The 23,475-nt window shown below is 40.5% G+C and overlaps 1 protein-coding gene across 18 annotated transcripts in view; it reads right to left on the bottom strand.

Annotated features, from left to right (window-relative positions):
• Nucleotides 1-23,475, bottom strand: part of gramd1bb (GRAM domain containing 1Bb) — a 122,102-nt gene that overhangs the window by 38,615 nt on the left and 60,012 nt on the right. The window contains exons 1-2 of one of the 18 annotated variants that reach the window (XM_085130691.1): nucleotides 17,266-19,808; nucleotides 12,163-12,206 (exon numbers count right to left, since the gene is read on the bottom strand). The exons of 15 other annotated variants lie outside the window; for them this stretch is intronic. In XM_085130691.1, coding sequence (XP_084986817.1) covers nucleotides 12,163-12,206; nucleotides 17,266-17,280 — 59 coding nt within the window. In that variant the 5' untranslated portion in view covers nucleotides 17,281-19,808. Of the gene's footprint in view, nucleotides 1-1,698; nucleotides 9,674-12,162; nucleotides 12,207-17,265; nucleotides 19,809-23,475 lie in introns of those variants that run through there. 2 more of the 18 variants (XM_085130692.1, XM_085130694.1) reach the window with 2 other exon arrangements.

Below are 23,475 nucleotides of genomic sequence, written 5' to 3'. Positions count from 1 at the left end.
AAGTGTGTGTGTGTGTGTTTGTGAGCAGATTTAAGTCAGGCCAAATGTCATACCAAGAGCAAACATCCATACACTGCGGACACCGTCAAATCCTGAGCAATCTCCCTCCTTCCCCCTTCCCTTTCTCACACACACAAACATGTGCGCACATATCCTGTCTCTCTTCTTCTTCCCTATTCCATGTCTTCTGATTAGTAAGTAATCAACAAACCCCACACTGGATTTCTTTAATACATTGATGAGCGCAGATATGTCCTCATCCCACTGAGATTAATAAGAACTGCATGTCCAGTGTCAGCTCCTGATTTATAACCTTAATAACAAAATGAAGTGATAGAGGTATGGAATGACCTGCAGGTCGCACTGTTTTGCCTACAAAGCAGATTGCTCCTCGAAGGATGGAGAATAGTGTCATAAATACTGACAGTAGTGAGTTTAGTGCTCAATCATCTCAGTGATAAATGTGAAACAGGCAACAGATCATAAAGACATCAATAGCATGTGCATGCATTTCTGCCCCATAAGAGCAGGACATGCATGCTAGCCAGCCAAACAGGGTCCTCTAAGGGTCCTGTGTGGATGCAAACAGGAGGACACATTGGCTGACACGAACATATATGCACTCAATATGATTTGTTTTATGAAGGCCTGAGAGGAAAAATTCAAAGCTGCTGTCTGCATCTCGAAATACCCGGGGGTTTATGTGATATGTCTGAAATGCATAGACAAAAAGGAGAGCAGAAAAGAGATGAAAAAGAGAAGAGACGCAAGAAAACAGAGATAATAAAAGAGAGACATTAGGAAAAAAGAAGAAGACGTCCTGCAGGAAAGAGGAGAAGTCCTCATGAAAGTGAGAAGGAAGGAAGGAAGGAAGGAAGGAAGTGGGACGCACGTTGCCGAAACTGCTCCCCCTCCAGTTTTTTTTCTTCCTGCAGTGTGCCGTAATTCGTCTCTAAAAATATCAAGCAAGAGGAGGAGGAGGAGCATAAACAAACACACGGGGAGGAGAGGATAAAAAGATGGACGATAGAAGAGTGCACGGGGAGCGCACAGTGCAGCAAGACAGGCTAGAAAAGAAAGTGAGAGTAGAATCACTTGCTGGTGCAGAATCTGTGTGTCTATGTGTGATAAGGAAGGAGCAGGAAAACAGGCAGGGGGGAAGGCGAGAGTGAAAGCCGCGGAGAGACCGAGAGAGCATGTGCATGCTCTTTTCCAGGCAGCCACGTGAGTGTCTCTCCTCAGCTGCTCCTTTCACACTGAGCCAGCCAGAGGGGAGCAGAGCAGGGTCGCTATAGTCACAGCGGGAAAAAGCACGCTACACCACACTGGCCCCACCGGATGCACACGCTCTGGTCACAGCTTACTGGTCCTGATCTAGCCCTCATTACATGCCAGTTTCTAGCGATTTACATAAGCGTGTAGAAATACACAGGTGTTAGACAGACGGATATGTGCTCGATTTAATAAGCACAGCTAAATAAACATCCATCAAGCCTCATTAAGAGAATGTCATCTTAGGATGACACGCGTCATTAAAGCCACAGAGGACAAAATACCAGAAAATAGCCCAGACATCTAGATGCTGGACTGGGTTGCGTTTTGCATTCATGACAGGCTCACGGCTATTTGGGGGAGGAAATAACGGTAACATTTCAAACACACACATTTGGAGTGCCACATCTCCTTGTCTTTTCTTACCAGGCGAGCTTGAAGCCTTTCATTAGTACAGCGAGGAGTGTCTGATATCCATAGCGTGTTGTGGGCACTGGGCTGCCCGTTCACACCGCCGCATGCTGACTGACAGCCTGCCAGTGCCTCACCTCCCATACACAGAGCAGGAGAGATGCACAGGGAGAAGAAGGGAAGAGAGACACGCACAGGCTGACGGATGGTCGGGAACCGAAGTCTGGATGGATGATCCTCTCGGCTTTCTCCAACCTCTCTGCTACATTCCTTCGCTCGGATCAAGATGCCGCAGTGCTGAGCACTTGTGCCAGAAATTCACACCTCCCTGGGGTTCCTCATTTTTCCCAAATGAGAAGGAGGTGACCTGCACTGCAACATTCGCAAAGCAAGCTGCAGCATGCAGCAGAAGCACAAGGGCTAGTGATTGCAAATAAAAGCCAACATGGCTAGTTGTTGCTCCTTTCTTTCAAGCCCCGGTCGGCTTTCAATCAGGCTCGCACACTGTCGCTTCAAGCTTCTGTTCGCTCACTCTAACTCTCTCCGCCTCAGCCTCTGCTGCGGATGAAAGCTGCACTTGCTGTGCTCACTATGAGCAGGCGCAGGATCTCCACCCTCCCTCCCCCTCCCTCCTGTTCTCTCTGTCCTTTTCCCTAGATGGCTCTCTTTCTCTATTTCTCTCCAAGATAAGCATAACTAGCCCAGCAGAGAGGGCTAGAGCAGGGTGGAAGGCTCCTGCCATAACATCCTCTTTGCATTTACCCCTGTGCTCAACTCCGACTATACAAGAACAGCATTATTTGAGGGAACCTGCTGCAATTCTTTCCTCTCGTACTCGTCTCCACCCCTGATCTGTGTCAGCGGCTAACCCTGTTAATCTCTTAATGCATTGAGTGTAGTGGGGTACTTGTGTTTATAGCTATGTGGCCTGCACACATGATGAATCAGATGGCCTTCATGGTAACTCAGTTTGCTTAGTTGGCTAGTAAGTGTTTTATAACTGCAGTAACTTGACTTTAAATCAAACTGCCCTAATAGGTGGGGGGATAGTTCTGGGTGCTGGGTTCATAAGTCTGTCAGCAATAACTGCCCAGTCAACAAATAATGGGAACTATCCAACCTAGCCAGTGAGTGTATTATGCTGTTATTCTAGTTTTCCAAAAGATTAGTAGTTTTATTTTTAAATACCCTGGAGAGAAGTGCAGTGTTTGACATTTATTATACCTACACGTGGCTTTTTTAGCAGCAGCTTCTGCTAAGCTAAAGCAACAAACCACTCGAAAAACTAGAGTATATTTTAGTTGTGGGAATTTATGATTATGATTCCATTTGCTCATTATTTTTCAGGCACTGGTGCGTGGTAGTAGTAAAAGCAAAAGCTTTTAATTAAATTACCAACAAACGGCGGGGACATTTTGAGGATATTTGAGAAAAAGGGCGATTGGTCCCCTTCAGAATCACATGTTATTATTTCCGCCCCGTTAGGCTTAGCCCATGAACATCATAACACTGAGCTCAGTGAGGTCAATCATTTTAATCTTAAACTATATCAGTGAGCAGCAGGTTGACGATCTATAAATGATAACTCAACTTTCTGAAGAAAATATCCAGAAATGTGGAGTGACAAATCTGTCTCGCTCATCTTTGAACTACAGTCTGTGCCTTGCAACCATTGAATGGCTGTAAAATATAGCAAAGGCCACTAATACAAAAAAAGACACATAAACGAATGGCTGAGTATTTCATGCTCTCAAGTTTGCGGTCCACTGAACACAGAAGTAGCTGCTTATCTCTTCCCTGGATCACTTGAGGCCACAGGGTTCAGAGAGCAGCTGATCATTCACTTTAACAGAAGCTGTCATCAAAAACGATGACTGACTTTAGCACCGACGCCGGGTGAAGGTGCAGCCCATTCTTCCTGTTTAATCTTCTCACACGAATTACACCTCATTAGGGGTGACTAATACCATAACAGATGCAACACACACATGCTCTAAAGATCTAGAATAACAATTCTAATAATTTCCTCAATTATTAATAAAGTATTCTGATTCTGATTCGAATGTAGACCTCTTATTTTACTGAAACATGTTTGTTTTGGAGAGATGTCTTTTTCTGTTGTTGTTTGAATACATTTGTTTTATTATCACAACCTATGGTTAAACTGTGTAAGCAGTTTTATTAAAGCACAGTTTAGTTATAATAAGTTATTATTGAACTCAGCCTGAGCCACTGACCTTCAATCACTCACTTTGATTTCTAAAATGTAGATGTTGCCACGTGAGTGAGCACATGCCTGACCAATAAATAAAACGATAGCACGCAGATAATACAGATAAACTTGAGTACTTCAGTCTGCGAATAACATTAATATGCTCCAGTCACAGCCAGTAGGCCAAAGTTAAAGGGAGTTCTAAGCCAACACCTCGCTACACACATAGAAAACTCCTGTGTTGCTATAATGCTGCATTAACGCCACAGAGATTTCTGATTAAAGTATGAGCTGTGGCAGCGGAGTATAACAACTCATCTATTTATGGCAATGCAATCATGCTCTGAACTGTAACAAATCAGAAGTTATATGTAGGAGACAGGGAATAACATCATAATCTACTCATATGTGAGTCTAGAACTTGTATCTCTATATCGAGTATTTGGGAACACATATTGATCACAAATAGGGTTAAATCAGTTAACCTTCACCGTCTCTGGATGGTGCTTGCTAACTGGTGGATTACTGTGAGTGTATATGGTTGCTAATGCACACATTAAGAAGTGCTGAATAACATAAGCATGCAAGATTTTTGAAAATCTATATTTTCTGCGGTTTTGTGGATGATACTGAGCCACTATACATTATTTTACAGTAGTCTGGCAAATAATTTCTAATGTCTATAATATGTCAGCAGCATAAATTCATCTTTGCACATTTGAGCATGTCTTATCTCAGAGGATTGCAAATTGTGCTCCATGACTAAAAGAGGGAATAGACAGCAGCTGCTCACTCTCAAAAGCCCCCCAGACCCCACTGTGATTACTTTTATCATGAAAAACTCTCACAGTGACAACGCTCAGTGAGTGCAACTTTCATCGCTTCACCAGGAGTGGGCAAGAGCAGACAGATGGACAGCTTCTTTCTCTACTGTTAGCCAGCATTTGCAGCTAATGTGAATGCAATAGGACTGTGGGGAAAGGGGCAAAAAGTGAGGAAAGGAAAAGAGGGAAGGAAGTGAGGTGAGAGCAGGTCTCCCAGGATGAAGCTGTGAGAGCTTGAACTTCATTCAAATAAAAAGACTCATCTCACACAGTGGCCATATGGTGCACACCTTATTTTAGACTGCTAAAAAAAACCCAGGGAACTAAATAAATAAATGAATAAAAATAATGAAAAAAATAATGATGTGAATATGTTCCATGTAAGATTAGTGGCGGTCATGATTTCTGGAAAATTCCAGGGAGTCTTTCACAGATTATGGAGTGAGATGTCACCTGCCAAGGCTTTCAGTCTTTAATGAAAGCAGAACCCAGCTATTGTAAAGCAACTGCAACACAGAGCATGCATTGTTCATTTCTGTCACTATCACCAGATGGGTCTCTGTGACATTTTACTAGTTCTGCTGCCTTTGTAAACTTCATTGATTTTTCTATATCACAGGTTTCTTCATGTGTATCTGTAGTTTGAATCTTGACAGGGCTTGAGCTCAGACACAGGAGACACGGGGTGCTGAAAGGACAGCTCCTCTGGTGAAGAGTCAAACAGTCAGTGACTGTTTGACTCTCACCGACGCCACCTGCTGGTCACTGAGTAGCTGAGTCTTCTGCAGAAAAATATTTGTTATGTTCAGATGAAGTGTTATTATAAAAGTATTCAATATGGGATCAGGAAAAATGACTTATTGTCAGGATAAACTCTAAAATAAACTTTAAATGTTAAATAAAAAAATGTGTTCAACATTTTCTTTTTTCACCCAAAGACATAAAATTTTATGTTTATTTACACTAATACAGTATTTTATTGAATAGGCGTTACGGATAGTAGGTCCTTGTAAGTCTGCAAAACACTGGTCATGTGATTTCTCAGCTTCTTTTTTAGCATTCCTTGAACCATAATCTGATCCAGAGATGTTTCATTTATATCTAAGAATAGCATTGGCAGATAATCTGCATTAATCCCTCTACACTGCCTTGTGGGATTGGATGGTGACTCACTCATTCTGCCCGCAAGGCATTTCTTACTCTGAAGCTGAGAATGGATTACTCTCGCACTGGTTTCTGTCAATATGGATGACCCTCCCACGTTCATCTTTACTCTGTGACCACAGAGGGAGAATTGGTGGTCACGTGACCAGCTGACAGTTTTGTTTATCGATTAACTGACCATGTTGGATAATCTGAGTTCCCAAGGTCACAGCGTGGGGGGAGAGAGCACACTTTTACAGCCCGCAAACACAGGCGTACATCGTATATGCACGTGGGTACACATCAACAATAGCATTTCTTTGTCTTTTTTCTTCTTCCTTCAAACAGCAAACTACAAACAGATACAAACATTAGATTTGGAATAAGATGAAAACCAAATCAGTGAAAAATATCAGAGATTAAAAAACGTCAGTATGTGAACTCAAACATTACTAAACCGTCATGATTATAACATGAAGAGGAATGAATAAAACCCTTAAAAGTCATATGAGCGATGTTGAGATGAGATGATGACACAGCGATACAAGCTTGACGTGCACGACTAACAGAAGCAACAGATAAGCCGGGGACACAGCCAACGTCTCCCAGTAAGAATAAGTCTGAACAGATGCAAACATCGGACAACAGCACACAACAAACATCAGCTCAGGATGGCTTAGTGAAATTTAATATTCTGTTGAAAACACACAAGCAGCACGCATCGCACCGAGGACAAAAGAGACAATATGCAGACGGCCAACACTGACATAAAAATAAAAGTAGTGTAAGGAAAGCCAGACTGATCCAATGGTAAAATATGTTTATGTTTAATGGCAAGAATCAAGCAACACTGCAAAGGGACAGTCGTCACGTTCAATATCAGGTTGACCCACAAAGTGATAAAGTAAAGTACAGATGGCCTTCTGCCTGCTTGGCACGTGTGCCATGAATAAAAGAACAAAGTACTGCACGTGCTGACATTAAAGCACTCTTTAAAAAAAAACCCAAAACCAGCCTTCCACTTCCTGTTTCTGCTGAAACAAGCAAGATGGAAATGGGTCGATGTTTCTTTTAAAACAAACCTGCAACGCACACATCCATAATTACTAAACAAAGAAGAGAAAAGGAGGATAACGGGATTTTGGGATTAAAAACCTAAACAACAACGTGGGTGTAGGCTTGAGGATTAGTAAGTAGACAACACACTATAAACAGTAACATGGTAGCTGGAGTCTGGTAGGTATGATCTAAATCTGGATTTTATCCATCATTTCATTTCAAATCATTTCACCGTTCTTCAGCAAAACACAGGGAAATTTAACACCAGTTTGAATATTTGATAAATAGCCCCAAACACATGGAAATAGCCTAGTTTGTAAGCTAACAGCTTTTAAATAATATGGGTAGACTAGTACAATTCTTTAGCTTCAGTAAAGCTTAATCGTGGTTTTGAGATATTGGCCTTCATTTACAAACATGTGCATGGAAACATTCCTACCCTGCACAAAAAAGTGTGCACGCAAAATTACCGTCAGGTTTCTTACACGTGCACACCAGCCTAGTTTGTTCTTACAACTTTGCACTTGTTAGTACATCAGATTCATTCTGAACCAACAGTGTTGTGCAAGCTACATATATGTGAAGCAGACTAGCAGAACTAAAACTATTGTGTCCAAAAAGGGAGTCAGAGAAGACAAAGGTTACAAAAGTGGTTCCATGGGAGTAATGAGAGTAAAAACAAAACAAAACAAAACAAATAAAACAAACAAATGAAAAAGCATGGCTCAGGCTAAAATAACAGAGGATCTGAGTATCTTTTAAAATTAAACAGATACTGTGGTAGTAAAAAAAAAAAGTGAGAAAACGAAAGGTAAGAAAAGACTAACAGACTGCAAGTAAAAGAAGAAAACAGGTGGAGGACAAAAGAGTGCGTGATCTGTCAGTTGGAGATGAGAAACTCCCTGCAATAGGGGAAAAGGAAAATCCAGTTTCTGCAGCTTCCCTGGGATAGTGCCAAGAAATTAGACTATTAGACAATAGACAATTTAACATAGGGTGGTGATCAGATAAGGAATACTGGAATAGATTTAAATTAAAAGATAAAAGTCTACATGTTTCCTTTTAGTGTTTGGTTTTCTGATATTCAGTGTCTTTTTTTTGTTGCTTTATTTAGTTGCAATTCTAAGCACTTTGTGGTTTATGGTCTTTTAGGCAGCATTGAAAAAATGACCAAAAGGCAACAACAATAACAAGAAAATACTAGTAGCAGAATTCCTGTTGAACACTTAATACTTTACATGTCTTAAGCCTGCCAGGCCTTCACTGGTCAGAGGGACATTTTTTGAGAAAATATGAACAAATTTTGGTCTGTACTTCTTGATTAACTTTTTATAAAATTGATCGATGGGAGCTCCACTCCCACTAACAGTGTGAATGGAGGACATCTGATGGTTCACTCAGTCATTCCCATCAGTAAAAATTATATATTTCCTCAGGTCATTACTGAGTGTGTTGCAAACATCTTCAAATTGCAAACTGACACCTTGTAAAATATTTAGGTAATATATTTACTACTAACTAAACTACTGTGCTTGGTCTTCAATCTCCTTCCCGCTGTAAGCTGCTAATGATGCTTAAAATGATTTTAGCAGCCACTGTGTGAGCTTTGCTCGTCTCCCATCCTGAGTACTTTAAGAAGATGCTTATGATAAACCTCAATGCTGTTTCATTTATTGGCAGCCTCACTCATAAAATTGTGGAACGTGATACTGATATTCAATCTTTTTGAAAAACCCCTGACTTACACTTTCTTTTTTCTTGTGTAGTTTATAAAAAAATATCTTATATCTCTTATGGATCTCTATATGTGTTTAGAACGGAGAAGTGCCTCCAACCTAAATTTTTCTTTTTAGGGATTATCTATCTATTAGGGGTGCAACAATACTCATATCGATATTGAACCATTCGATACAGTGCTTTCGGTTCGGTACCCATATGTATCAAACAATACAACATTTTTTATTTATTTTATCAACTTTTCTTCTGACGATGCTCTTTGTGTTGAGTGGTCAGTGGATCTGCGTTCGACTACTCTGCCTAGGCTGCACTGTCGAGTGCAGATCCACTGAGCGCAGCGCAAGCTAGCAAGACGGAAGCTAAGCTCGTTGCAACATGGCAAATTGAACCTCCACCCCCCTCATTCAGATCTGATTCAGATTATTTTGGTCTTCATGTGAAGCATGACCCTGATGGTAAGTGCGTCATGGACAAAAGTAAAACAGTATGTTGGATGTGCCACGCAATGCTCAATTTGTGGGAACTAGTGCGTTAGCGCAGTTAGCTTGTTAACGTGTTGACGCCGTCCAGCCCCATGCACGGGGCGATCCGTGGTAACTTCTTAACGGAGATTTGCCGCGTTATGGCATTAAAGTCATTTTAACGATATTAACGCTGACAGCACTAGTGGGAACACAACGAATATGACTGCACATTTACGCCGACATCATCCTAGTGCAAAGACAAGTGGAAGCAGACAAAAACAACAAGCACGCATGCTACAAACTTTACCCGAGTCATTTAGACAGCCATTAGCACATGATTCTCCTTATGGGGACCTGATATGTTTAATATGCTGCTGAGAGTATACCCCAGAAGAAGCGTATAGTATAGCTTTTATTTTAGAAAGAGCCATTTCTCTGTAAAAAACTCTCTTTTCCAAAGATGAGTGATTTCTCGATCAGATAGATTCATTTTTTCATTTTGTTGATTCAGCAACATTACATTTAAAAACTGTACTTTTGATTTAAAATATATATTTATAATTTTAATAAATGATAAATTAAAAAGGCATGAACATTTTTTGTATCGAAAAAATATCGAACCGTGTTACCAAAGTATCGAACTGAACCGAACTGTGAATTTTGTGTATCGTTGCACCCCTACTATCCATCCATCCATCCATCCATGGTACAGCTGACTAATGGATGGAGCAGAAAAAGCATTTTAGCTTGGAAACTTATGCTAACACATGATGTTATAATACACCTCTTGTCTGAAATGCAGCTACCTGGCAACTTTAAAGAGGCTTTTAATGAAGTGCATTGACCTTTGAAGGAATAAATTGCGTGAGAGGTCTGAAACACTTGACTTCACGAATCGTGACTCCTTGAGGTTCAAACAATTGAATTCACTAATCATGATGTCATTTAGTTACCAGCAGAAAAAAACAAAAAAGTGTAACGTCTACTCTCTAATGCACCACATCAGTGACTCATCACTTCCATGACCCTGAGCTCCTCAAATACACAGATGCGCCATTCAGAAAAATGATGTCATGACACAGATCGGGTTTCGCTGATCTCTCCAGATCTAGTCCACATCCAGTAGTGTATGGTATAGGTTTTAGCTGCTGCTGTAACACTGCATTGCTGACACTTTTGTCTAAGGACAGAAATGTCAAAGAGTTGTCTGGGGAAGCCGTGCTTTCCATTTACTGGAAAGTAACATTTCATTATATATACCCAAGATTAAAATGTTCCTTTTTTTATTATCAGTACTTGATTTGTTTTGGTATGAATATCAAAAACCTTCTCACTGTCACCAACATCTTTCTTTGTGTCTGTGTATGAAAAAGGTCCACATGACCTTGTCTTTAAGAAGTGAGAAATGCCGTGGTGTGGACACCAGCACAATCATTCAACATTGGAAACACTCTTCATGCTCTTGCTCAAGTCCTTGCTTGGGTTTAACTTAACTTGAAGTCTAGTGTCCAGCCTATGATGGCGTTCGGTCTACATTAGCGCGTTTATCAGTGGTATTTAAGTGCCAGTGACGTGCAAACACTCGTCCGCTCTGAAGCAAAAGCTTGAAGGCTGAGTGAGGGATGCTATTTTTATATGAAAGGACTCTGGCTATAGAGCAGTGGCGAGATAAGGTATTGGGTGAAGAGATATTGACTGACCCCTCCCCGACAACCCTCACTTCTAGTCAGTCAGGGCTGTTGCCACAGAGACGACCCTGCTACCATCAGAAGCAGCCCAAACTGCTGCTTCAGGGCCACATGTGGACCTTGGGTGCTTTCTTCACATAAACACGCAGATGTAGTCCGTGAAACAAAATGCTAAAGCCCACCTGAGCACACCCAAACACACACACATACACTGCGTACTACTCGTTGCTATGCCACTGTCGTCAACAAGGCATTCAACAACTACGTTTGAGCTATTTTGAGCCACACAACTGATCTGTGTCACTCATGGTGACAAAGCAACAAGGTCTCAATCTTGCATTGATGCACTCCTCTCAATTCTTTTTTCATCTTTCTTTTATTTACGCAACAAGCCTATTTTGTGGGTGAAAACTGGAAACAGTGGATTACATCAATACGGTCAAATTCAAGGGAGAGGGACAGAGTCCTCTAATGACTTAGTGTTATGAGGAATTTCTTCGCAAATGCTCCAGCTAACTTTCATAAAAATCAGCTTGGTCGTTAGAAACAAAAAACGTACGGTGTTATTCACAACATAATCTCCTGCTGGTAATAATCATGTGCAGGGAATTGATTCTGATGTACATGCTTTAAGCACTCGTGAAATTTTATTATAAACTGGATAAGAATGGGATACGGTGGTGCCAGGAAAGGACTCTCGAGAGAAAGTTAATCAAGAAGCAGAACTGGAACAAAGATATTCTGACATTTAGTCCTGAGTGAGTGACTCCCAAAACACTAGGAAATAAGATAGAAGATACTGCGCAATTATAGACAGGCTGAGTAAAACCTCGCTTCACTAATAAACTGATATTGTATAATCAGTGGTGTGTAACTTCTTTTTAATCTTTCCAGTTTGCCTACAGCCATGTCCTTGCAACGAGGCTTTTGGGTAGTTAGATTCTGGATGCAAGAACAAGCACAGTTTCACATAACTGGGTTGCGCTCTGAAAAGGACAATGCTGACCTCGTCTCGTTAAATGATGCAACAGCAGTTTTGCTCCTGGATCTTCCTCACTGTGAAATCTGAGGACCATAAGAGGCTGATGGAAGGCAGAAATGCATCTTGGGATTTAAGACATGTCAAAACAGTGCCCTCTCTTGGTGGACCTGAGCATGGCATTTTCAGAGGTAAGGTCTTTATGGTCTGAAAGTATTTTTTAATTAAAAACATGATATTATAGGCAAGTACATTTAGAGAATGAAGGACTGCATGATGTGCTAGAAAGTACTTTATATCCTTAAAGACATGACTCACACCCAAACTGCCACACAATATCACTGCTGTGTGTGTCTTTTGAGATACATCCTACCTTTGAGGTTTCCATATCAGTTTCTTCCACTTCTTTTGCTTGGCCTATCAGTAAAGGTAGAGAAGAGTAAATGAGAAGAATATTTATAATATGATCCTCTGGATGGTTGAACTAAATGCAACCTTTTATGTGTTGTGGTTTCTGTAGATGGGCAAGATGACCTTTTCACTAGTAACAAAGCAGATCTTGGTCTCAAGACAGCCAAGAAACTCACTCTCAGCTATTTCACTGTGGTTATTTGTGAGCACTTGGACTCAAATTTCAAGGCCTAACGGACTTAATATGTCCTGATATCAGCTGCTAAACATCCAATTTAGGGAATTTAAACATCAGGGAAAGGGGGGGATATAATTATTTGATCTCCTGCTGAATTTCTAATTTTTATGGTTTTTCATTTTAATGGAGACAGAACATCAACCAACCAGTCAGAAAAAGAACTCCATTACATAAAAGTTAGACATTAATTTTCATGTCATTGAGTGAAGTAAGTATTTGATGTCCTACAAGAAAGCTGGAATTCTGGCTTCCATTACAATCAATCAATCAATCAGTTACTCAACAACAGATGCTTCTGATCTCATCTACTGCAGCGGTCCCCAACCGTTTTTGTGCCACGGAATGTTTTAATGACCAAGACAAAAACTGTGGTATCTTGCAACTATAATAATAAATGCGAATTCACTGTGTAATTGTGTAACTTTATTAGCAGCATCCTCCTGAAAATGCGCCAACAACATTGAGAGTAACATCCTCCTCTCCTCCCCTCCTTTAATGCTCTCTGGTCGCTATGGTAACGCGTAAATATTTCTTTCAAAATAAGACACACAACTACAACACGGGAAAAGACCCAGGGCAACTGAGTTAACGATAAAAACCCTGAAAACCATAAATTTCACATCCGAGGGTTGACTCTCGCGGCCCGGTACCAAATGACTCACAGACCGGGGGTTGGGGACCGCTGATCTACTGTATTTAAGCACACCTGCTCACAAAATCAGTTTCTTCCATTCTCAGATTTTTCTGTCAAAGGACATCAGGGACAAGACTTTAGAACTGCACAAGAAGGTAGAATGGGCTACAAGACCATCAGCAAGAAGTGCTGTTTGGGAGATTATTCGGAAATGAAAAGAAATTGAATCTGGAGCTTCATGGAAGATCGTGCCTCGTAGGCTGAGTATAACCATGAGAAAAGTGGTGAATTAGCCCAAAACCACACAAGAAGAGCTTGTTAATAATCTAAAGGCAGTTGGGACTACAGTCACCAAGAACACTGGTAACACACTACGTAATGGACTGAAATCTTGCAGGTCCCCCTGCTTAAGAAAGCACATGTACAGCCCAGTGTTCAGTTTGACTGTAAACATCTAAATGATTCAGAGAAGGCTCGAAAGAAAGCGCAGAAATACTTATGTCACTCAATGACACGCAAATTAATTCATAACTTTTATGTGATGTATTTTTTTTCTGGATTTTTGGTTAATATTCTGTCTCTTTCCAATAAAATGAGCATACAAAAAAATTAGTGACTGCTCATTTATTTACATATACATTTTTAACTGCATTTAATAAATAAACCAATATATTACTGGGTAGTTTGCTAACTCAACTGCTGCCAGTGACTCAAGACAGTGTATTCATGAATTATGGTGATCAGAGGCTCTTAATCACTCCTTCATCTATGTAGCAAATACATAATACAAATGTATTATGCTGCAATACATTTGCCTCCTGAGTCAGGGCCATGGCTTCCCACTCTTTTTGCCCGTGACTGAGCTTCCCAGCAGCTTCCTTCAGCTGTGCAACACTTTGTACAGACCCAATGCCCGTCAGTGAGGTAATCAAATTTGATACTTTTTCACCAAGAGAAATTGATTAACTGGAGTAACACCAGCAGATACAGAATAGAGGTTCTTTAGCTAATGCTTCGGTATAATGCTGCTTACCTTGAGTCAAATAAATGCACAGTGTCAAATTCCTTCAAGCAGGTTTTGTGGTACTTTTTCAGAGGCGCGGGGCACAGGAAAAAGGAACCCCTTAGCAAGAATAATCAAGACTGACTTTGGAACAGCTAGAGGAAAAATCAATCACGCCTCTGATGGAGGAAGGCAATTTATTGAAGACAGATTACACCACTTGATTTATAAAACCTGAAAAGCAGGCTTCCAGTAAAAGCGGCTATGTAAGAAAAGCAAACTTCTGCAGAGAATTTAATCTGAGATCTTTGGAGTTTACATCTCTAAACAGCTAAACCCCTGGAGCTTGAGTTTCAGACACTCAACAGAGCAGAACTCAGCAGATCTGTTTTGTCAGTTTGAATGAAAACTGTAAACATTTAAATAGACAAAGCTTCAAAATGTCCCCCACCCTGGGCTCAATGAAGCCATTTTTTTGAGGGTGTCAACAAATAACTGGATAGATTATAGAATGTTATCAATAGACTACTCATGAATTATGTAATTGTTACTTTTATAATGATTTGAAACAACTGTGCTTCTGGCTCTCCATCTACAACATATACAGCATATCTGCAGAAAAAATGAATGCAATGTTGGTGTGCAGGGGCAGTGATATATTCATCAGTGGGACTGATTTGCTGATGAGTATAAGTGAATCACACAGTGAGTCAAAAGAGGCCCTGTGATTAGTCAGCACCAAGGTCCCACTGAATGCAAACACATGGCCCACCCAAACAGATACACTATGTTCTGTAAGTTGATGTGAAAACCTCAAACCTGGATGTACAGGGGTGACTGCAGTCTGTGCTGCCTGTCTGCTTATCCTTACCCACATACAATACTTGAGTGCCCCAGTTTACTATATTGAGATGTAATAAACCATAGATCCAATTCTCCTGCAAACCAATGCCTCAGTAATAAGACTGTATAGGTGGACTTAAAGAAATCATAACTGGATTGCGGTCAATAAAAGATCCAACTGTAGTCAGACCTGTCTTGAAAGTGATTCATGAAAGACAAAGACAGGTCTATACTTAGTTTTCATACCATTAGGCGGCATATGTGCATGGCATATCTCCTTGTGTAACTCTGCAGTGAGGCAGATGTCCACCCAGCATGAAAACAAGACCTTTCACGAAAGCAGTAAGCGGGTTTGCCAGTGACAGTTAGATTGTCTTTAGACAGGAGGACTTAATGAATCACCTTCAGTGTGACAACTGGTTCAAAATACAGGTTGGAGGGAAAAAAACCTTACTTATAAAGGTTTAGAGATGTTTTTAAAGAAGCTTTAAAAGAGCTCTAGAATTTCTTTTTAGGTCCGTTTTGCATGTCACTATCTTCAGCAGCTAAAAATGATATTTGAGCCTTACAGTCATTGCTAAAAGATTTGAATTTTCCTATACAGTGCATCAAACTATATCTCTAACCAAGGCCGAGATATCCAAACATATTAACTCACAGAACTCACATTTTAGGAGGAAAATATGAAAAGCCACACATTTTTAACTCTATTTCCAACGTATGAGCGGTTAGGAACAACAGTATCTCATAAGCTTTAGCGTTTTAATTTACAACTACATGTAATTGAAATTAATTATAATTTTGGTAGAACTTTGACCTTCGACAAGCTAATGTGATTCAATGGTTATTTATATATCATATATATAAGTAAAAAAACGTTCATGCCAAAGTATATGACAGGGAAGAAAAACGAAATGCATGTGCAACTGGTATGCAATTTAGTTTTCATAAAAATTCCTGAAATGTAATTTAAAAAAAAAAGATATTTGTGAATGTATATTAGTGGAGACACTTACATACTTACAGTGTGCATATTGCAAGCTTTCAACTATCCCAGCATATTAACAAATTGCAGCTTAGTTCATATCATAATATTTAACTGTTAACAAATTGCTTTTTAAAATTTGAATATTCTTAAAATACCATTTTGATACATATCATGTGACATGAAATGTGACTGAAAATATTTAACTGTAACAATGAATGAATCCAAAATAATGCTTAAAAAAAGACCTCTTTTTTCCCACTTCACTTGATCTTTAATGTTTATCTATTGGTGATTCATTTAGTAGCTAAGGGACAGTTATGTAAAGGTAGTGCAGTAATACCTGCCAGGAGTATTTATCACAGGGTGGTAACCTAAAACAGCCCTAGGACTGTCCTGCATCCCTGTCGACAGGCGAAGTATAGCTAACCAAATTGCCCTTAATGGATCTGGGCAGCAAAGATCACAGCCGAGATTTAGAAGCCGGCTGGAAAATCCTCTCTGCTGTGCGTGAGAGGCCGACTCTACAGGCACATTGTGATTTATTCTGCAAAACCCCTGTAGCCATTCATCAGTGTTAGGGAAAATGAAATGTGTTTATTAATCACTCTGACACTTTCTCCCAATTAAATATAAAGGATAAAGCTGACCAAAAGTTGTTGTTTAATGGCGATTTTAACCCAAGCCCCACCCTACAAAAAACATGGAAAACAGTGTAGTCACTGCAGCAGCACATTACAAAATCATATGAACTAAACTTATATTTATGAATCTACATGTATAACAATGTTTCATAATGCACGATGTCTAAAAATGCATAACCTTATATTAGTGTACAGCTGCAAGACATTCATAAAAATATTTAAATAATAAAGCAACTTAGAAGAACAAAAGAAGCTAAAGCAATTGACATTTAAAAACCTGCTTTGGACAGTTTTTCAGCAAAGGTCAAACAGAAAAGGGTACAACAGGGAAATAATGCCAGGGCCATCTTGGTCATGTGAATTGGTCAGTGAGGCTACATTAGCATACATTATTACTTAATTCTGTAGACAATAAATAGCTAAATGAGCACATCTGGATTAAGGAGAACATACGTAGGTAGCTATCAATGTATTTTATACACACACACACACACACACACACACACACATATATACACACATACATCTGTATAATAGATACAGTTAGTCAGCCCGTTTGACACTTCATAACACCTTTTTATGTTAACACATTTTATACTTTATACTAATGCTATAAACTATTTTACGGTTTAGGATTAAGAATAGAGGTTGTTGCACTTTAACTCCAGGGCTGAAAACATTCTGCAACTGCACACCGGTAACAGAAATGAGAGCTGACCTTATGTTTGTGCATGGTGAACAGGTAGACACCATCCTGGCCTCTCTCCTGGCTCTCATGGCCTCTCTTCCCTTGTTCCGTTGTCAAAGTGTCACTTATCCAACATGTTTTGTCATCGTCACCAAATGTCGAAATCCCCGTCGTCCTTATCTTTCAAGCAGCACATCCAGTGTCAGTCAAATGAGACATAATGTCTCCGATGCAAGCAAACCAAAGTGATACAGACACTTGTAAAGCTAAAATGCTGGTTCGGAAGCCGCAGGATGTCCAGGCTGACTAAATGCTTATATCTTGGCAGAAACTGAACCAGCTGCTCATTATTCCAGCTACTGTCAAATCACTGCCTTCCTTCCTATACATAACAATTATAATAATAATAATAATGAAAAAAGAAAACACACACTGAGCTTGTGTTTTCAGTCTAAGTGGCTCTCACAGTCGCTTTCTACTGTATCACCTCACATTTGCTTGCAGAGCCATGGATGAGCAGTTGTACGCGGGAGGATGGATCAAGGATGTGAGCGCACTGATTGGCTGCCTGGTCATGGTGTGTGTGTGTGGGTAGGTCCCTTTGGTAGGCTCCCTGCGAACGGTTATGCTCGACGAGGGTGGTCCTTCACCTCTTTTCCTCTTGTCGTTGCTTTATCAGCCCCCCATCCTGTTCTGCTTCCCTCCGTCTCCGTGTCTGCACTAAAAGCTGCAGTTACGCTTTCCTGTTCCTCAGCCACCGCATCACAGCATGCTTGTGAGGACGCCACATCAGTGCTTCAGTGAATGCATGCACACAGATACTGAATGAATATGGAGAAGAAACAGCAGCTGCGTCATGCATTCATTTCCTCTTTCTAGGCGTAATGGCTCTAGCAAGTGCTCACTGAAAATTTATTATATAAATAAATAAATAATTAAAAAACAACAAAAAAGTCTCCTCTGAGGTCACAGCCTGAGCTAGATGTGGAGTAAGGCAGGAATTAGCTGTAGGTGGTTCAACACTGGATGTTATAAACAAATATATTTTTTTTTGGTCCATAAAAAAAATGTAATGGTCATGAAATACCTGGTAAAAATTGCATCCATAGTTTTAGCTCATTTTTATTTATGTATTTATTGTTTTTAAATTAAAAATCTCATCATATGTTACGTGAATTCTTGCCTGTATAGTGAAAGTCACCCACAGCCAGACTAGTGTGTTTTCAAATATGTTGAATCTTTGCTTTTCTGGGCCCGTCTCACAAAGTAAAGGGCAAGATCAGATTATGCTGACCTCCATCACTGGAAGCTAATGTCTCTAACCACAGACATTGATCGATAATCCAGCATTTGAGAAGGCAGAAAAGCAATGCAGGCATTAGAGCAAAGGCAGAGAGGATAAGGCAGGACTGTTTGGAAGAATCTCAGAAGCATAAATATCACAGCTAATATAAGGGGTGTCCATTATTAGCCAACCAAATCTTAGTTCATGAGAAGCCTCTTTATGGACCACGTTTTTATTGGTAGTTGGCTGCAGTATAAAAACAACAACAACGCAACAAAGAAACACAACTAAAGTCGGTCAGTCATTCAGAGGCAAATGTTTTCATTTATATGGCTGGTGCCTGTGATTATTAGATTAGTTATTATCCAATGAGCTGGGCAGAACTCAAACAATGCTAATAATGTTAATGTATGTAGCATAAACCTAGCCAGCATGTATGGCAACGCGCTTTAACACAGGATAACGCAGACATTATCACATTTATAATAATTATAGGTTGTGCTCATTATTAGGCTTTTGTATTTCTTTCTCACTTTGCCATCAAAGGAAAAACAATGGAACTTTCCGAACCATTTTTCCAAATTTCCTGGAAAATGTATATGTAGATAATTGCTGAGTAACCCCATTATATTTTCCATGCAAAGAATGCATCAGAGCTTCTTTCTCCTCATCAAAACTGAAAGGTTTCTAATTACACTTGCATTACATTTTACCTAACCGAAGGGCTTTTTGCATGCATTATTTACAGGTGCTCCTATAAATAAGTATTGAATTTAAGCAGTCTGTCTCACTACTTAGGAAATACTGGAAGCCCTGTTACAAGGTCTACGGAGATAGATTTAGGTCCTGTTGGCTGTGGGATGGCCTCATGGATTGCTCTTTTCACACTGTACCCCACATAGGGATGGGTATCGTTTAGGTTTTATCCGATACCAGTACCAAACCAGTACTTTTGAAACGGTGTCGGTGCTTAAACGGTGCTCGAACCGGTGCTCGAACCGGTGCTTAAAGAATGGAGAACACAAAATTGGTCCAAAAACCTCTCATGTTCAGCTGTTTTTTTGTAAAAAGATAACAATGTTAGCCTTTCCTGCAGCTATAGGGCCAGTGTTGGGACTAACGCGTTATTAAGTAACGCGTTACAGTAACTACGTTATTATTGTGGTAATGAGCATGGTAACTAGTTATTATGCCAAAATCAGGAATGCGTTAGTCGTTACTGGGATTTAGATAGGGTCGTTACTCGTTACTTCGTGTGGTGGCTATCGCAGAGCTTCCACAGATTCAGTAACATTAGCAAGTGGTGGAGCAGCAGGTGGATGAGAGAAAGTGGACGCAGAAGGAAGAGAGACCCGAGGCGGCCGCCGGTCCGAGTGTGAACTGAACTTCAGGTAAGAAGTTATGACCTGCAGTCTCTCTGGGTCAGATATAAACCAAGTTTAGGTGGAGTTTATTTTCGTTATTCTGACTTTTTCCGTACTGCGTACTAGCTAGCATGACGGAGTTTCTATACAGCTGGGTGGGTGCTATGAAGTTAATGATGTTGAACTTTATTTTGTTCATAAGTTATTAGAGTTGCCAACCGTCCCGTCTGGTATTCAGAGAAAATATTACGCGTTTCTTATTGAGGTGAAAAGGAACAGTTTGTCCCGTAATTCAGCTACAATGAAAAAGACACAAAGCTGGAGTTATTCTGTGTCTTTGCTGCACAGCTGCCTCCTCTTCTTTCATTCTCCCCCTCACTCTCCTGTTTCTACTTCAATCATGAAAACTGATCAATGATCAGCGGATCGGCTCTCTTGCTTGTTTATCGCCCACTTTGCGCCAGAAAGAGGAAACCAGCCGATGTCGCGTTAAACAACAGCAGCACGTTTAAGCTTGATCAGCTGTTGTTAGAATTTATTTAATATTAATTTCTAGTATCAGCTGATGTTTGCTGGAGCCACAGCTCCAAAAAAGCTGCTAGTCATGATATCGGTTTGGTTATCTGGTGAGAGGGAAACATGAAGATGAAACCAGGAGACGTCCTTACTGAATCATCAGAGCTGAACAGGTGATGGAGAAACAGGTTTACCTTTTAGGTGACATGAATGAGTTGAAGGGAAGTTATGAACTGTTTCTGAGAGACAAATAACCCCAGGATCCTTATTTTTATGTAGCTGACAGCTGGTAACTGTGCAGGTGCGGATCTAGCAAAGTTTTGCCAGGGGGGCCAGGTAGAGCATTAACAGGGAGAGGGGGGCATTTTTAGCTTTTAAAAAATAATTATCGGAATCTTACAACAAACGATTGATAGATTGATGCATATATACCATCAAGACAGTGTACATCTCTGTCACAACAGCGTTTGTTTTCATTCAAAGGCTTTATGATTTTTCCTATAATGGCAGGCCAGTCTCCAGTCAAAATGCCCGGGCCAATTTTCTGTCCCAGCCCTGTATGCAGCTCATCTGCAGTCTGGTGTTACCTACATCTTCCTATTCAGAAGGCCGAATTTCCAAGTTCTGAGTACAATCAAAGCACCACGACTGCAGTTTTTGTGTTGGATGTAAAAGGCACACATGACGCTGTGATGTAGGCTAGAATCATGGCAGCAGTCAATGACGGTCCAGGCGTGGGATTTCTCTCGTGGAAATATGCACATTATCTTTTCCTTTCTATTGGTAGGTGGCACAGTGCACTTGTGGCAAGTAAGCAAGCTAGAAGACTGGCAAAGTTATGGAAGCAACACATTAACAAGAGAATTCTGAGTAAAACCAAAGTTACTTTCCCTAGTAACTAGTTACTTTGAAAGTAATGAGTAACTTGAAGTAACTGAGTTACTTTTGATAGAAGTAACTAGTAATGTAACTAAGTTACTATTTTAAAGTAACTTACCCAACACTGTATAGGGCATATATGGTATCACCCTTGGCTGGAAGCAGTGCTTAATCAATGGAAAAAACAAACTTTGTCCAAAAACCTCTCATGTTTAACTGTTTTCCACTTTTTCTTTGGTCATTTTAGCCTTTTTGGCCAGGGTGAAGAGAGTATCTGCCATCAAACAAGAAGACAGCCGCATGTAACTACGACGGTGTTTGCTAGTTCACCTTACATGCATTAATTTAATAACGTGGTTAGCCTACTCAACGTAAATTACACACGAACACCATTAAGCTACTCACCCAGAGAAGAACGGCTGCTGTTGCCGTCATCATTTCTGTTACACTGGCAGCTAGGGGCCAGGACTCTCCTCTTCGGGTTTTTGGGGGATGTTGCTAACTCCGGGTCCGATAACAGGCACCACACCCACAGTAGATGTGCTCAATGTGAGGTCTCATAGCAAGCTATCAAATACGGCGCATTTCTCGGCTTTTAACAAAATGCTATACGTCGCCAGGTGTTTCATCAGATTCGAGGAGTTACCTCCTTTGCACAGCATCAGCTTAAAGCACTTGTTGCAGGCTGCTGAGTTTGCATCTTTTGCCGTGAAGTACAGCCAGACTTTGACCGCTTTGCCTTGGGCATTTTTAATCTGTAGCTCTGCTCTAAAAGAACGTACGTACCTAGGCCCGCCTACTACGCTTGCAAAGGTAAAATGATTGGCTGGAATCCAAAGTGCATGACATCTCAGGGAAAAAAAAGCACCGAAATGTGCGCTGCTTTTCGGTCTGGTTACTACCCTTTATGTCAGAATCTGTGCCAGATACCGGTACCCATCCCTAACCCCACACATGCTTGATTGGATTTAGGGGGTTTGGCGACTGGGTCAACACCTTGAGCTCTTTGCTCAGAGTAGTTTCTGCTGTGTGGGGAAACACATTTCGCGGAGGGATGTCAGCTTCAGCAACATTAATAAAAATGCAAGGATTTAAGACTTCTCATCAAAACATTGCACTGTAATAGTACGATCAGCATTTTTTAATCCCCCCTCCTCCCTTATTTTTTTTAAATGTATGACTGGCGTTAGTACATCTTGTTTTTTAACAACTAATCTAACTAAAAATTTACTGCTATTGTTTAATTATATTCTATCATAACCATTCAGTTCTATGTTTTCCTCTCAATAGGCAGTTATCCACCTCTGTTGTTCTGCCATCCTACCCGAAGCAGAATGTATGAATCATTCTAAAAATGCAGAGGTGTTTAAGTGAAGATGGCAATCAAACAAAATGCAACAAAAGCAGCATCTCTTGGACTAATAGTTAACACTCACTATTACAAAATACACCCACTGTCATTCAGAAGGTTTGCCCACCATATACAACATGCAGCTGGGCCACCTGTGTATCCAAAACAAATTTCAGACATTCTCCGAGTCCCGTGTCCTCACAAATTCAACAAGCATTAACTAGGAAGAAAAGGAAAATCAACATCTAATTACCATCAATTTTCCCACAAAAGGCACGGCTCCTGGCTTGAAAGGCATTGCACTAAATGCCGAAGTACAGAGACTCCTAGTGGTTTAAACCTGGACTGGCCTGCTTGTCACCAAACTCGCATGACTGACCACTCAAAGCATACCAAAGCAGACACACGCATACCAGATTGCACACACAAAAACACAGAATAATAACAGTGTTCATTCAGCTCAGAAAATGTGCTGCACAAACATCATTTCTCCTGAATGATCGTTGCGAGCATCAAACACAGGCACACATCAAAAAGCAAAGCGCTTACATGGTTATGGCCTCATAACAAACTGCCAGTATCACTTTCTGCATAAAATAAAACATGCTCAACACCATGTCTGAAAGATAGTACAGTATATCTATTACTGAGTTGACTACACTCTGACTCAACATTGGAGAGCAGTCCTAAAGTCAGAAACGTAGAAACAGCAGCTTATATAATTTCCTGTCATGCTGCCGGTCAAAGACTTGCTTGTAGCCAATCACACTCACCTTTCCAGTGTACGCCTTGGACCTTTTTGCTTCAGGCCCAGCACAGTCTCTCTTGCACAGCCTTCACACCCC

Source organism: Neolamprologus multifasciatus, chromosome 14, assembly GCF_963576455.1.
Source record: "Neolamprologus multifasciatus chromosome 14, fNeoMul1.2, whole genome shotgun sequence".
Taxonomy (NCBI): Eukaryota; Metazoa; Chordata; class Actinopteri; order Cichliformes; family Cichlidae; genus Neolamprologus; species Neolamprologus multifasciatus.
This window is presented reverse-complemented; position numbering and strand designations above follow the sequence as displayed.